The sequence below is a fragment of the Pelodiscus sinensis genome, chromosome 6 (assembly GCF_049634645.1).
Source record: "Pelodiscus sinensis isolate JC-2024 chromosome 6, ASM4963464v1, whole genome shotgun sequence".
Lineage (NCBI taxonomy): Eukaryota > Metazoa > Chordata > Testudines > Trionychidae > Pelodiscus > Pelodiscus sinensis.
The window spans coordinates 28,140,257-28,156,915 of NC_134716.1; the positions used below are offsets into that span (position 1 = coordinate 28,140,257).

The window sequence follows — 16,659 nt, forward strand, 5'->3', positions numbered from 1 at the left end:
AACAGAGTAAGTGCTTTAACTCTCTCATGTTAGCTTATCAAACTTCATTTTAAATAAAGAAAATATTAATTTATGTCCAACACAAAAGGTTTCCATGTTTTATTTATGGCAAGTGTGGGGAACCTTTTGGGGGTCAGGGGTCACTGACCCACAGAAAAATCAGTTGGGGACCACAAAAAACTTCTCCAAAAACTCCCAACTGAGACACCTCCCCCAGCTTCATGGGGTGAGGAAAAGGGAAGGGGAAGACTGAGATTCAGGGCTTCCCATAGACCAGATTTACTTTTCTGGGGTTCTCGAGTTAGTGGAATTTATGGGCCCTCTTAAGACTCTGACAGTGACAAAAATGATGGATATGGTGTGCGAGACAGGGCTGCCAGCAAGTAGGATAGGAATGGGGTGCAAGATCTGGGAGGGAGGATGCAGAAGGGAGAGAGGTTGAGAGGCCTGAGTGGGGAACAAGGTGCAGAAGCAGGCTGGGAGAAGGGTGTCTGGCCAGGAGGAGGGAGTAGGAGCAAGGGAGGGTGCAATGTGTGGGGCCAGGAAAGAGGATGATGCAGCAGCAACAATGGATGCAGAAGCAGGGTGGGGGTGTCTGGCCAGGCCAGGGTGGAAGGTGCAAGAGCAGGGTGGATGTGACTGGTCAGGGAGGGTGCAGGAACAAAGGAGGGTGTCAGAGAAAACTCGGGGTGCAGGGTCTTGGGGAGGGGATAGGGAGGTCTGGGCATGAGGGGGGACCTTACCTGGCTTTGCGTTCCCTTGCAGCAACGGTCATGCTGTATTGGAGCCGGCCCCAGAGGCCCCGTTGCTGCAGGAAGGAGGGAGAGCTTCCCAACCGCTGCAAGGGGGAAGGGGGCGGGGCTGAGCCCCCTCCCACGTGCCACTGAAAATTGACTTGCTTGCCAAAGTGGCACATGTGCCCTAAGTTGCCAACCCCTGATCTAAGGCCTCAAAGAAGTGCTCCAATAAAACCAGAAACAAGACTTAACTGGCCTAACATTTACGGTTAAACAAGCAGGAGAAGTTGAACTCTCATTCAGGCTCTCTCTCTAAGTCAGGGAACTAGTTATTAAAAGTTTTAAGACTTCATAAAATAGCAAGCAAGCAAGGAAGAACAAGGCACATCTGCAGAAATAACTGGCCTTCAAGATGTATGTTGCAGATTAGTCTCATTTCAAAATCCTAACTTTCACTCTGCAGAGAGCCTTCATGAAGCAAGCTACGGACGAGACACCAAAGCACGAATAGGGGCGGGCCATGTGTTCTTCTGTGCAATACTGAACGCAGTAAACATTCATGTCTGTACGCAAATGTTTTAGTGTGAAATCTTAGCTGTGCATAGGGTTAGTTCCCTGATTAATTTTACTCCCCTTTTGGGCAAGAGTGCTGGATGCTTCAAATACATAGTAATGAAGGAAGTGGATGTCACACTACAATGGCTAAGTTTATGCTAATATATATGCCTGAAACAATAGGTTTTGGAAATATATCCTGAGAATGGGGTCTCAAATTGTAACGTGACTGCTTCTTTTAGAATGCAATTACATGTATTCATTACTGCTGAAACAAAATGAACAAGATATATTAAAACAAACTGAACACAGTACACCCTCACGTTCCACAGAATATACTTGAGGAGATTAAGTCTTTGTCCCTTCCACTTGCACAGCTGACTAACTTCCAACAGGAAATGTGTGTGTGTGTGTGCGCGTGTGCAAAACCACTTATTTTTAGCAGTTACACATTTACACACAGGGAGGACAGCTGGGAGGCAGTTCTGGGGAGGAACTGGCTTAAAAGCCAGCTCCCCGCAAGCACCAACAATCCCCCCTTCTACCCCCCTCCCACTGCCTCTGATGGGAGCCAATAAGCCCAAGGAACCACCTTGAAAGCTGCTTCCCGCATGTGTCAGCTCCCACCTGCCCACTCACGCTCCTCTCTAAGAAAGGCAGCAGAGCGGCGGGGGAAGGAGGGACAGGCAGCCCTACAAGAGCTGGCACACATGGGGCTGGCTCCCCATGGGCACCAGCTCCCAGTTCCCTCCCCCCACCACGTTGCTGCTTCTGATACAGAGGCAGCGTGTAGTCATTACGATTAATCAATAAATCTGGGTTTATCAGTTAATCATATAACTGACTACATGCTAACATCCCTAAAAGGAAAGGAGTTCAGAACCAGAATTTGTTTCAACTGTCAAATTAAAAAATTGTAACTTCCACCCCCTAATCTTATGAAAAAAGTAACCCATATTGTAAGTCACCCAGAACATCACATTAGCCACACAACAATTTGTCAATTCCCTCAGTAATCCCAAATTGCATTTAATCCTACAAAACAGTGATAAAGTTCTGCATATAGGCAAGAGGCAGAGTTAAGAACGGTTTGAAGTTTGTTTTCCCTGATTTAAGTTTTGAATTTCAGCCTCTTTTTAAAGCACAAAATATTATTCTTATTTAACCTCTCTGCGAGTGTGCTTGCCTTTTGTAAGAGGCCACCAAAAGAGTTCTTTACAGGTTTGTCTGAAAGTAATACCAATATGAATAACTCAGTTTAGCTGCAGCCTCATTAGGGAGTTTTTAACTATGCTGGTTGCTAGGCAGAGTGAAATGGTATTAAAAACCTCTTTAGACAAGCCCTTATTGTTTCCTATGTTTAAACATGAGCTTTTCAAACTTTGCCTGTTCCTCCATCCTGAGAATCAAGGACACCCCCCTATTCATTTTTAAAGCCACCTCTTATTCCATTCATAATTTACAAACAATGTTACAGCAATTGCTTACACAGAAAAGAAATATTAAGAAAACATTACATCTAGTTCAAGTAATATTAATGCAGGTTAGCTGCCTTCTTTTCCTTTTCCAAGAAAAGGCAGCAGCTAACCTACTAACTCCATTAGGTCTTTATAGTTAGGTCAACCTAACCCCCAGCACAGAGGCAACTAGACTAACAGAAAATTTTTTCCATGCACCCAGTGATCAGTTCTCAGAGGTGGATTAACTACACCAACAAGAAAATCCCTTCTTTTTGATGTAGGAAATGTCAACACTGTATTGTTACAGCAACAGCCCTGCAGCCTTGAAACTGTGCCACTCGTGTCGAGATCCTTAATTCAGAAACCTTTTTAGTTCTGGTACAATTTCTTGATTCGCAAGAAATCAAATCTTAGCGGAACACTATGCAGTTTAACTTTAGGGGAGAAGGAAAGAAAAGTATTTTATCAAATTTATAATTTGCAAGTTCTTAAATTTCTCAAACTTAAAAATTCAGATAAAACTATAGCTTTGCTGAGAATCCTAAGTGTCCATTAAATTGCTTTAAAAAGTACAATTGAAAAGAAATAAACACAGGAAGATTAGAAGATTTTACTGTTAATTTGTGGATCTGAACAGGTGATGGAGAAGCTACAGAGGGCTGGAGTCATCAGCCTATGCCAGTAAGCCATATCAAATATGGCTCTTTTGGCAGCTGCTGGAAGTTCCCTCAAAGGCGCCCACCTGCACAGTAGTGCACAAAACTGTAATCCTGCCCATCTCCTCACGCAGCAATACTCACCTTCTTTAGATGTGGAAGGTAAGCTGCTGCTAGTGGTGGGCTTGCTGGGAGAGTGGGGAGCTAGAATCACATGGTAGCTTCCCAGAAACTCCCAGAGCAGAGCCACATAGCAGGTGGCAGCCCTGCGAGCCAGGGCTGGAGCAAGGGTGCCAGCTCCAGTCCTATCACATGGGACGGTTACCAGCCAAGCGAGCAGCTCAGCAGCCACCCTGCAGCCCTGGCCCCACGGTCAGCCCTTTCCCAGGACTGGCTCTGCCGTCAGAGCAGGCTGCATAGCAGCTGACGGAGCCAGGGCTGCAGTGTAGCTGTTCCTGGGGCCAGAACCACAGTGCAGCTGTCTCCACTGGGACAGCCACACACCGGCTTCAGCCCTGGCATATGGTGCAGCCACCCACCATGCAGCCCCACCCCAGGCACAGCTTGGCAGCCACCATGCAGCCCTGGCCCTACCTTCAACCCTTCCCCATGCTGTTTCCCCTTTATCCCAGCTGCTTGTAGGGTGAATTGCATGGTGGGCAGCTCATGGAGCCGGGCAGTAGTGCGGCTGTTCCATGGTCTGGGGCGTACTCCAGGAGCAACCACACTGCAACCCAGGTTCCAGTAGCCACCATGGGGCCCACCTTGGGAGCAGCTGGGGAGTGATACTGCTCTAGCTCCAGCTCCAGCCCTGGGTAGAAGCCAGATGGCTCTGGCCTCTCTGCTCTCACCTCCTCCAGTTGCTGCGAGAAGCTGCTTCCCATCACCCCTCAACCTGCACTGCAAGGCTGGTGGGAGCCCTTGGCAGGGGAGAGCTTGGGCTCAATGATATCGATGAAGGAGGACTAGGGTGCCCTGCAGGGTGCGCATGGGCCCTGCTGAGCCCCAGTGCAGGGTAAAGTCAAACATGTAGCTCTGCCGCCGCCGCCTCCTCCTCCTCCTCCTCCTCTTGGCCCTTCAGCAGCCCAGCCCCGTACCTCTGTAGTGCTCGAGAGGCATATCTCCCTTACCTGCTGCTTTATGTCAGGCAGAGCAGCCTGTATCTAAACCCTCACAGATGCTGTTGCCACCTGGGGGGAGGGGCCTGATCCCCCGCAACCTTGTTCATAGCTGCAGAGTGCTGCTAAAGGGCTGCAGAGTGACCTCTTTGCCAGAGTGAAATGTCAGTCCCCCCAGGGCAAATGGGCATTCTTATATGGCTCTTCGTTGATCACTCATTCTCAATGTTGATGTAGTTTGGCTCTTCGGTTTGAAAAGGTTACTTAATCCCTGCTGAAGGGCAACACCATAATCAAGAGTAAATGTGGCCTTTGCCAAGGTAAATCACGTTTAAGGGGCTCTACCATATAATCTTCTCTGCCTTAAGAGCCAGTTTACCAAAAGCAAGATTTACCTCTCCACAACTACAGCAATTGTGGAAGTTATAGTTTAGACGGGGTCAGGGTTCTCTAATTCTCTAGGTCTGTAGCAGGTTTGGGCAAGAGGCAGCTAGTGGGCCCGATCTGGCCTAAGCCAAGCCACCGGACCCAGCCCACAGCTGCCCTGCTCAGACCCTTAAGCACTGTGGAGCAGCAGTCACTTTAAATGTTACTGCTCTATGCTCTGGAAGCTGGGGAGCACTGTCCCACCTCTCCCAGCAAAATCTCTCAGCTCCCACTGACCAGTTTCCAGCCATTAGGAGCTGAGCAATTTTGCTGGAGGCAGGGACAGCCAATGAAGCCTCCTCCATCACTCCCCCCCCATACTGCCCCAAGCAGAGCCATGTGGAGCAGCTTGCAATTGCAGCTCAGGTTCCTGCAAGGCTGTTGGCTGGAAGCTGTTTAAGTGCCTGCCAGTCACAGCATGCATCTGGCATCCCCCCCTCTTCAACCCCTCCCAATTATCTGCTTTAAGCCACCATTAAAATCCTCTGAACCAGACCCTGCACCCAATTCTATACCCTTCCCCCAGAACCTGTCACTCACGCCTCCCTCCCTAACTGTGCCCCCTTTTCCCCTGCCCCAGGTCACCACCCAAATTCACTGCACCCACTTCTACCAGCTCACAACTCCCTCCCAGACCCTGCATCCGCATTTGAGTCCCTCCCCAAGGCCAGAAGCCTCTCCTGCACCCATACCTTCACCTGGACCCTGCACTCCAAGCCTCTGCCCCAGATATCCTCTCCTTCACCCAAGCTCCCACTCAGACTCCACACCCCTCCTGCACCCTAGTCCCTTACCCGAAGCTCCCTTCTGCACCCAAACTCTGTCCCAGACCTCAGAGATAGAAATGCAGCCCTTGACCACTGTCCAAATTCTTGGAGGCCCCCCCCCCATTAAAAATTATGACCACTCCTGGTCTATAGTAATAAATGCCTACCGAGATATTGTTTGGTTGGGGTTTTTTGTTTGGGTTTTTTTTGGCCATAGTTGCTGCAGGAAAGGGGGAAAAAGTAGTAAGTGGGGAGGCGGGGGGAGGACAAGTGAAAACAAAAGCAGTGACTTCCTGCTGTAACAGCCCTGTGTCCCTGCAATTAACAAGACAGAACCCAGTCTCCTTTTCAGGAAGTGGGTAGATGTACTGACATCAACATGACTAAAGGAAGGTCAAACTGACAATAACTGTGACCACTTCTAACTGTTCAAAGCTCTGCTTCAGCTTCTGGCTTTACAAGTATCACAACTTTCTCAAGTGAAATTTTAACTTCCAGATTCTAATTTTTATGGCATGAGTGTTAATCTTAATACAGAACCTATCACACAAATGATTCTCTCACTCTATGGAATAGGGATGTAAAATCCCAGTTAATCAGTTAAATGGTTGCTGCAAGGAAGGGAGAGCAGGCCCCTTCCAATGGGGCTCCCACCCTCAGCCCTGCGCTGGAGTAGCCACTTGCTCCCAGCCCCCACACTCTGCCGCTACCAGCCTCCCTGCCCCCAAGCAGCCTCTGACTGCGGGCTTCCCAGATCTGCTGCTGTGGCAAGCCCCCTGCAGGGCTGGAGCAGCCTCATGCCTGGGACAAGAGAGCTGCTCCAGCCCCCAAAGACTCCCAGTTAACCTTTCACATCCCTACCAGGAACACTAGATACAGTAAAACTTATGAGGAGTCCTGCGGTACCTTAAAGTAGGGATGTTAGCGTACAGTCATGTAAACGATTAACCAATAAGCTTGGGTTTATCAGTTAATCCCAACAACTATGTGCATTCCCCCCCCTTGCTGCCTCTGTATCAAAGGCAGCAAGTAAGGGGGGGCAGGAGCTGGTGCCCGTGCGGAGTGGGCATTTAAGCCAGCTCCCCATAAACACCAGATCCTGTGGAGCAGCACAGAAGGTGAAGGGGGTAGGTGGGATCAGGTACATGTGGGAAGCTGGCTTTCAAGTCCGCTCCCTATATGCATCTACTCCCATGGAGTTGCCTCATCCCCACACTGTTGCCTCTGGATCAGAGGCAGCAGCACAGTTGTGGGAGGGAGGGAGGGAGGGAGAGGACAGGACTGGTGGGACGCTGCCTCTGCCCAGGAGAAATTCAGACCTCATGTGGACTGGGGCTGCTGTCTCTCTATCAGAGGTTTTTTAACTGGCTCCCACCTACCATCTTGTGCCGCTACCGCTCTATCAGAGGCAGCAGCACAGGATGGAAGAGGGGCTCCTGGGAGCAGAGCCAGGAGCATACTGGCTGCAAGTCCCACCTCCAGGAACCGTCAAATAATCATGCAACTGCTAAGATATGGTATGGTTACACAATTATTAAATTAAACAATATCTAACGTCCCTACCTTAAAGACCAACAGATGTGGGCATAAACTTTCATGGTTTTTGCCCATGAAAGCTTATACCCAAATACATTTTCAATCTTTAAGGTGCCAAAGATCACCTTGGGTTTTTTTTTGCAGATACAATAGCCATCCCTCTGATACTTGTTACAATACAAAGCATGGAATTTAGCCACATGAAGTAGAAAGCTATCAATTTCATGAAAAAGCTGGCATAAATACAGACTGATACCATCTGATGAAGTGGGTTTTTGCCCAAATAAGTCTGTCTATAGGGAGCCATAGTACTCATTGTTTTTGCACATACAGACTAACCCTCTGATAAAGTGTCAGTAAAACTTTTGGTAAGGATTACCTGTTGGTGATTCATATTAAAATCCCATTCCATAGGACTACTGTTGTTGACACCAATAGATATTTAGTCTGTTAAATTTAAGGTTTAATTTTAGAGAAAAATAACCTGGCGATATTGGTTAGGGCCACAGGGCACCCAATGGTAGCCTAAATCACTCTTTCTAGTAGTGATTTCACTCTTTCACCCACACTTACGTGTGCACCTCTGGTGCCATCACAGCCAACCTCTGTTTCCTTTCATCTTCTATGTGCTTCAAGAGTAGTAGAGGAAGAGTTCTGCATCTCTCATTTCCCACTACCATATGTCTAGGAGATGACGACAGCTCTACAGCTAGAGCCACAAACTGGGTGAGGTCCTCTTCAGATACAGCAGTATCTGGCAATGCTCTGGCCACAGCCTAGGTAGCCAACACAACGATTTTAAGCACAGGACGGCCAAATGTTCAAACCAGGGCCAGGCAATGCAAGGGGGAGGGCATCAGTGGTACCTTGTCTGCGGCAGGTCTCCCACTGGCGAAGCTGCAACTGTGGGAAGTTCGGGAGGGGTAGGGAAGAGACAGGCTCGGGTAGACAAGGTGCGCGCACAGGTCGTGCAGGGGCAAGCTACGCGCAGGCTTATACCGTTCTTTGCAAGTGAAAGCCAAGGCGGAGGGAGACTGTTTCTAGGAGCCCCCGCCCCTCCGGGCAGGGTGGCGAGAGCGTACCCCGCCCCACAGGAGACGGGCGAGTTCCTAGGCAGGCCCAACAACTCCGCAAAACCGTTAACCCGCAGCGCCAGGCCAGGCGGGAGGGAACCACCCAGCCCGGCTCCGGGCAAGCCCCGCGCGCCGGGCAGCGTCGCACCCGCCGTCCCCTCCCCCCGCCACATACACACGTGCGGGGCCCGAAAGCGGCGCTCCGCCCTGGAAACAGCCCCACACACGCAGCCGGGGGAGGCGCCTCCGCTGCAGCCAGCGGGGACACCAAGGGGGAAGCCTCCAGGAGCCGCCGCGTCTCCTCCCATCCCCAGGCGGGAGGAGGGAGGCGGCGGCGGCGGGGGGGCGGGAAACGAGGCTGTCCAGCTGGGAAAGCAAACACAAAGGAGCCGATACCCTCTCCTCCCGGAGACGCCGCCTGGTTGCCTGTTCGGCGGAGCCGGGCTGCTCGGCTTCTCCTGCCTCTCACGTTGCCCTAGGCCCAGCGAGAGCGAATAAAGAAAAGCCGGAGCCGCCGGCTCGCCCGGCCAAGAAGCCCGGAGCGCCGGCCCTGGGCACACAAAGAGCGCGGGGCTGGGAGGCGCTGGCGGGGGGGGCAGGTAAGGGGGCGTTCCCGCCTCACCTGCTTGCCCCGGTAGAAGAGGCGCTGCCGCTCGGGGCTCACGCGGAAGCTCTCCTGGATCTTCTCCCGCAGACACTCGATCTTGGTCAGGCGACTCAGGTCGTCGATGGTCTGGGTCTCGGTGCCGTCTATGGTGCGGACCTGGATCCACATGGTGCGCGGCTGGCGACCGCTCGGAGGCGGAGGAAGGGGCGGGGGGGCTGCCGGTCGCGGCTCCCGCCCACTCTCCGGATGCGTATAGGGTGGGGGGCGTCTCTCCCGCTCCTTTGTTTCGGCTCAGCGGGGCAGGATGGCAAACTCCGCCGAGCAGCCCGAGCCTTCCCGGGCCGTCGGCCTCGCTCACAGGGGCGAGACCAGACGCCCCCCTCCCCGCCCCCGGCGCCCTGAGCGCGCCCGCGGCGACGGATGAGCGGGCGCCCGAGCTCCCGGCTGCAACGCGCCAAGCAGGAGCGCCCTGCGCGACCCGCCGCGGCCAGGTCTAAGGGGCACCGCCGGGAGCCATGTCCGAGCCCCGGGGAGTGTTTACCACCACCGCTGCCGCTCTCACATGGAGGTCACGGCGCCAAGGCTGATATCGCGAGAGTCTCCCGCGCCCCTCCTCCCCCTCCCCGCCTTAAAGAGACCACCTCGACATCATCCGGGAGGCAGCGCGCACCCGCCGCCTGCGCCTCCCGCGGGGCTCCGCCCCCAGCCCCCTTTTCCCGCCCTCGCGCTGACAGGCGGAGGGTTCGCGCGGTGACGAGGCGCAAGGAGCAAGCGGGGGCCGGGCCAGGTCGCCACGGCCCCCAGCACCCTCAGGGCGCAGCTCCGCTTCGTTGCTCCAGGCCGAAGGTAAGAGCGGGGCCTGCCACACCGAGAACAACGGTAGCGCTTGGGCCACGCACCGAGCCACGCCAGGAAACCAGGCCTCAACGTGCTGCCTTGTGAACCCCCAGCTCCTCCTGGGCCCCATCCTCACAACGTGCGCACCGAGCAAGAGTGACTCACACCCCGTCCACTGCTCAGTCGGAACCCAGCACCACAGAAACCTGGGGTTAGCCACTTGTGTGCCCTCAACCCGCACATCCCACAGCCGGCTAGCCACGCCTGTCCCCATAGACCTAGATCTTAAGACCAACCTGCACGCAGCTAATCAAATCTTAGGCCACAAGCTCCAACCAGAAGAATTTAAATAAAGAGCAAGGTGCTCTCCTGTTTCACTGCAAAGCAAAATAAAGAGCTCGGTGCTCCTACTTCATTACATTATCTGGATCACCATGTATCCTGGCCCAAAGCAGATCTGGCACCTGGATTTAAGAGGATCCAGACCCTAGCTACAGGCTTTTGTGACATTATTGCATCTGGAAGCATTGATGTCCATGTGTTATGTAAGGCAGTGGTTCCCAACCTTTTTGATACTAGTGACAAGCAAACCCGTTCACAAACTTTTGGCAGACTGACAGCATTTTATTTGCTTATTCATTATGCAAATGAAATATGGAAATAAAACATTGCCCATCTGCCAAAAGCCCAGTCCTACCCTAGAATTCCCAACCCCTCCACTATCCTCTGCTGCCAGTCACTGACCCTCAAGTCCCCTGCATTCAACACTCCCAGTTCCAGCCTCCCACCCTCAGAGCCTCCTGTGCCAGCCCCTCATGCCAAATGCCTCAGGGCCAGTCTCCCACCCCTTAGTGTCCCTATCACTAGACCTCCCCCCCCCCCCACTACCAGCCTCCTGTTTCCAAAGCTCCACTACAACCAGCCTCCCCAGAACCTCCCTCACTGCCAGCCTCCAATATTAGCCATATCCCCAGCGACCCCTCCCCATGCCAGCCCTGCCCCCAGAGCCCTCCCCCACTACTAGCTCAGCCCCCCAGCACTAGACCGGCTCCATCCCCCCTCAGCTAGCCCTGCACTGCTGCCAGCAGCTCTGGGGGCCGGGGCACACCACCAGTCATCTCCCCTCCCACTGCAGCTGTTGGGAGAGGCATGTCCTGCCCCATCTCTCAGCCAACCATTGCCAGGCAGGGGCGGGGTCTCCTCCATGTTTTGAAAGAGCAATTCCCTGTGCAATGGGACAGTATACCCCCACCTCTGCCCAGCATTGGTTAGCTGAGAGGCGGGGCAGGACATGCCTTTGCTAACAGCTGGGATAGGAGCAGTGTACCCCAGCCCCAAGAGCCTCCACAGCCTGGCAGCCAGAGGTCCCTAAGGCTCACTGGAAACCACTGCTGTAGGAATTCAGAGCAGGTTTACCTGTATTCTATGTGAAAATTTGGGAATTGGTGTCAGATAGGGTACAAAAGGATTCAGTTGTTAAATATGTATTAATGGCACTATTACATTGGAATAAAAGCAAACATTCCTGCATTCTAGTTCCAGCTGTAACTGAACAAACTGACTGTAGCCTTGACCAAATAATTTATGACTTATTTACAAAAATGCTGAACACACTGGTGCATCTACAGTTGGGAAAAAAATGGGAGCTGCAAGTTCATGTGTGTCCAAAAATCAGCCCTTTACTCTTTTGCCTTCATCTCTAGGTCATATATATATTAATACAAAGGGAAGAAGAGGCTTTTGATTATTTAATCCCACTAGAGTAAGTCCAACATTCCATAGATGTTAACATGTTGACCTGAGAACAAGCATGGATTCCAGTAGCATAAATGGTTCAAGCACTAGGCACTTGAGGCTCTGGCTTTCTCTAAGTCCCAATGAACACTAACACACTTCAGGTAACAGAGAAGGAAGCCAGAAGTACTGTAGAAACAGTGTGAATAGGTCTCACAAAGAGACCCAGCCAAGAGTTCTCATTCCAACCATTTAGAAGCAATCTAGTCCAGAAGTCTGAAGCAACAGAGTCCTAGTACAACTCCACACTGCAACGTCATTCTTTTTTTCCCTGCAGAATACAGCCCAGTGTTCTAAAACTGCTGTCTCTCCCTCCTCTGGGTTAGAATGAAAAAAATTCAGACGTTAAATTGAAACAGCTGGAATGGTGGTAAAAAGGATCATTATTCTGAGGAAAATCTGTGTGAAGATGTCAGGATCAGTCTGATCACAAGATCTAATGCCAGAGGTTCTATTTGCTTGGAGACCATGTTTTGGGGATCCTTTGGTTTGTCAGGCCTTTTGGGGAAAGAGGATCAGTTAATATAAGAGTTGTTGGATGTGAGGATGAGATCTCTGACGGCTGGTCAGAGACAACGGATTGAGCTGTTGTGTAGAATATGGCTTGATGAGTTTAATATGACATAGGATGGATTAGATACCAGAAGAGAAACCACTGGAAGAGAAAGATAAAGCATCTACATGTTTTGTGGGGCTAGTGGGTTCTCATAGCAACTAGTTTCTACTGATGAAGGAGAAAAATTGGCTGAAGAGTACAGGATCTATTGGGGACTGGGCAAGAGTTGCACTGGGAAGATATACGTTAGAGAGAATGGATTGGAGCAGAAACTTTGGACATGGAGATAAGATACGGTGGAGATGGTGACAAACTGTTTGTCACCAGATTGATTCAACTGGGAAACAAGAGGGTATGAGCAATTAAAAGTGGATGAAGTTGTTGAAGGGGGGGGGGGGGGGGGGAAGAGAGAGAATGAGAAAGTCTAGGTGAAAGAAACAGATCCAGGGAGAAAAGAAAAGAAAAATGTTAAGTGAAGGAAAAGAATATAACCAAGGAATAATCAATGCTTTTGAAATTTGTTAAGTAATGAAAATAAAGTTATCTAGTAAAATATAGAAAAATGAAGCATTTGTGCTTATGGTAGCTTTGTGGGAAAGTGCTGGGATTGGAAAATGTGACTGAGGATGGAAGGTGGGTATTATCTACTAAGGAAAATAGAGGCTGGTTGTGAACCCGAGAGGTAGAGAGGAGGGGTACTTCATGGACTGCCTGTCCTGCAAACAGGCAACTCCTATTGGTTGGAAACCGGCCATTGGGAGCTGCAAGATGGGGGTGAGGGCAGAGGGCAAAGTCTTTTCCTCCTTTCTCCCTGGGCTTGCAATGCTCACAGAAGAACATGGTTCCTGCAGCCAAGTGCTCTGACCAGCATGCTGGGGAAGGGTAGGCAGAGAGTCTGGCTGAAGGTCACCACTGAGTGAGGGGCCAGATCCAATCCATGGGGCATATTTTGCCTGCCTCTGAGTTAGTGTGATTGGACCACCCTATGCTTTATGTTATGAAATGGACTTATGGACACAAATATGCATAACTCGAAGATACTACGGAAAAATTGCCTCCTGTTACCTATCAGTCTAAAGGTCTTAATCCTCTGGGTCTGTATATCTTATTTTGATGTATGTATCATTCTTGTGTAAAGTTAGATATATGGAATATTGAATGGTTTATGTTTTTTAAATGTGCAAATGAAAGCCCTCAAGGGCATTTCCAGTGCTGGGAAGCCTCAGTGTCTGGGCAATAATATGCAAATAGACCCTTTTGTCCTTTAAGTCTTAGCAGTGGTTAGTCTTAAGAAGTCATGTGCTCTCCCTAACTGGTAGGGGCTTGCCAGGCCATATAAAAGTGAAATCTATAAAACATTGGGAAGCTTAGCAAAGTCTTGGGAGTGGCATGCCAGCCAAAGACAAGACTGTAGGGAGGAGATTTCCCTAGGTTTGAAGGCTTGTCTGGAAAAAGAATAGTTTTAAGGTGAGTTTGTACTGAGGTTTTAGTGTTAGAATTAGCTAAGCATTTTCTGTTATTTAAAATTTGTAATCAACTTAGCTCTGCCTGTTCTCACTTACAACCTCTTAAATCCTACTGCTTCTACTTAATCAAATTACTTTTATTTACTATCAAGGCCACTGTAAATAATTACTACCTGGGGGGAGCAATCAGTGTGTACATCCTCCTTTCATCGTTAAGGGGGGCTTACCTAAATAATTCATTTGGGGTTCTGATCCTATTTGGGGAGCGGTATCCCAGGAAGCTGGGCCCAATACTGCATTTAAACCTGAAGAGTTTCAATGTCTGTTCTGCTCCTGAGGGGGTCAGTGATCTCAGCTCTGTGTCTTGGCTGGGGAAGACCAGGAAGCTGGCCCAGTTGGACAGGGTAGCGAGAAGCCACAGAGAGCAGGAAGGCAAGTGGCAGTGGCCTTGTCAGCACCCCAGGAAGCAACCCCAAGGGATCTTCTGTAACCTCACTCCATCAGAGAGAGCGAGAGCGAGCGAGAGCGAGCGAGAGAGAGAGCGTGCGTACAGACTCATGGGAGCCAAGAGAAGAAGCCATAGGTGAGTCCTGGAAACACGAGTGGAGAGATAGGATGGAGACATAAGACACAAGGGAATGGAGAACAGAAACAAACAGCAAAAGAGAAAAATGAGAGCTGTTGAGGTAAAACCATGGTAGAAAACTCCAGCCCTGCTGCCAGACCTCCCTCTTCCTGGGCTCCATGGGTCCAGGAACATCCTGGTCCATGCCAGACCACTGATATTGCCCAACCAGGGAGTCCCAGTTAAGAGAGGTACAACCTGTACTTGGATGTTACTTACATACAGCTGTTTCTTGCATCATGTAAAGAGAACTCTGGTAGAGATCTTAGTTGACAGTCAATGGATGCTGTGATGGTTCCATATTTTTAAATGAACCTGTGGTAGAAGAAAAGTCACCATCACATGTATCCGGTTACAGCTGTGCGCGCATGTATATATAACGGATATAGGTGGAATAATATCCTTTTCCTCTCCGACAAGAAGGACTGAAATTTTGGAGCTAGTTGATTTCATGCAATTTAGAATGACAGTCTGAGTGAGAAAAGTTTTTCTTAAACAAATGCACAAGGAATAGAGATATGAGTGCTTGTTTGGAGTTACAAAGTCGTGAAGAAAAGCTACATACAATGAGAGAGAGTCTGTCTTGAAAAGCTTCCAGTCTATATGCTAGGGATGTGAAAGTGTAACTGTGTAAAGGGTTAACAGATGAACCTGGGCTCATTGGTTAATCTTCACAGTTACACACAGGCTCCCTGTACGTGAGGGGAGCACACCGGCTCCTAGGGAGCTGACTGCCTCCCTGTGTATAACCACTGAAATTTTCAACGATTACACGATTTCTTAATTACTCATTTTAATATCCCTACTGGGTTCAAGATTCTACCACCCTTATTTGGGTTAAAATCAAACAGACTACCAAGGAGTAAGATGCTACTGACTGAGAGTAAGGCGAGTCCCAGACTGAAAGGGTTGTCTACACTTACAGTGTTGCATAGCCCAGCTCTATCAGCCACCTCTACCACTGTTTCTCAGGGTACATCTAAACTACATCCCTTTTTCAATAAAGGGTTACAAGATCTTTCTAAATGGGGCATTTGTCTTGACCGCGTTTGTTTTTTTATCCAAAAAGCCGCTTTTTGGAAAAAAAGCTGCAGCTGTCATTATGTAAATGAAGTACGGGAAAAGGGATGTAGTTTAGATGTACCCTCAAAGTGGTCCCTGGATCCACACTGAGAAAGCTGCTATTGGGTCTCGCTCCCGTTTGTTTACTTACCTGCTCTGCAGTCACAGAGCCTCGCAGCTCCCATTGGCTGCAGTTCACTATTTGCAGCCAAGGGATACTGCTTCCCACTGCTCCCCTTGGCTGCATACAGCAAATCCCAGCCAATGGAAGCTGCGAAGCTCCATGACTACAGAACCAGTAAGTAAACACACCAGAGCAGCCCAGTAGCAGCTTTCCCAGAGTGGATCCAGGGACCACTTTAAGAATCACTGACCTATACTTGCAGGAAAGCTTTTCCTGTCCATGTAGGTACTCCATCTCCAGAGGTGATAGCTAGGTTAATGAGAGAAGCCCTTTCTGCACTGGAGGTTAGACTGATAACTGTCAGTCTGAGTGATGTAGTTATGCCAACATAAGTTGGTAGTATAGACAAAGCTTAGGACAGTATGCAGTAGTTGTAAAAGACAATGTACAAAGATAGGGAGATATAAAATAAGAGCACTATCCATTTAATAAACTTACAACTAAGTTTGAAAGTTGAGTCAGTTTGCCAAACTGTTTCCTTTTGTATATTAATTTCATTAGAGTTACTCTTGGTTAAATTAATCCTTAATGTATTTTTCATGTCTTGAAAAAAATCACTTTAATTGTAAAGCGAATAAGGATGTCAACTTAAAATTGACTAATACGCAAGAAATTGCTATTTTCTGAGCTATGTTTTTTAAAAACACATTTTCTTCATTTTCAGAGGTCTCTGGCAATACTCACTACTATGAAGGTATCAATAAAAAAAATTACAGAAATAAGCAAACCTATTTGTACTATAATAAAATCTTGAATAGGCTTCTGAGTTATTTAGCATTCAGATACATTCCATGTCCCCAATCCTGCAGCATATACACTTGTGAGGTACTCTATTTTCTTTCAAGATTTTATTTACGGATGTAATGTCACATAGATCTTTTATGACTCCTTTATATTAAGAGGCCTAACTTGAGTGAAATCATTGTGTTGATTATAGTAAAAATAAATGGTTTCTGTATATGATAAAAACAGCTTATTATAAAGATCTGTTATTGACTACTTAAGAAATAGATGATGTAACATTATATGTAGAGGTCGAGTCATTAAGAGTCAGCTCCTTTGCCCTGCTTAAACTACACAAGTTGGAAAATCAGCAGTATGGTTGCTGAAAAAGGTCATTTTTCTCATCAGTAGTTATAGGAGGGTATGTTTGAAGGATGTTAAGTAACCGTTATTTTACTAGTCAGGTAGTCAATAGAC

At 49.1% G+C, this 16,659-nt stretch overlaps 1 protein-coding gene and 1 long non-coding RNA gene across 2 annotated transcripts in view; one reads left to right on the plus strand and one right to left on the minus strand.

Moving 5' to 3' along the window:
* The window catches only part of UHRF2 (ubiquitin like with PHD and ring finger domains 2), a 145,609-nt gene extending 136,132 nt beyond the window's left edge, over positions 1 to 9,477 (minus strand). The window contains exon 1 of the mRNA XM_075931614.1: positions 8,951 to 9,477. Within this exon, the coding sequence (XP_075787729.1) occupies positions 8,951 to 9,103 (153 nt within the window). The 5' untranslated portion in view covers positions 9,104 to 9,477. The remainder of the gene's footprint in view (positions 1 to 8,950) is intronic.
* Positions 9,478 to 9,515: 38 nt separating this feature from the next.
* LOC142829825 (uncharacterized) overlaps positions 9,516 to 16,659 on the plus strand; it is a 77,190-nt gene continuing 70,046 nt past the window's right edge. The window contains exon 1 of the long non-coding RNA XR_012904644.1: positions 9,516 to 9,781. This is a non-coding gene — a long non-coding RNA (uncharacterized LOC142829825). The remainder of the gene's footprint in view (positions 9,782 to 16,659) is intronic.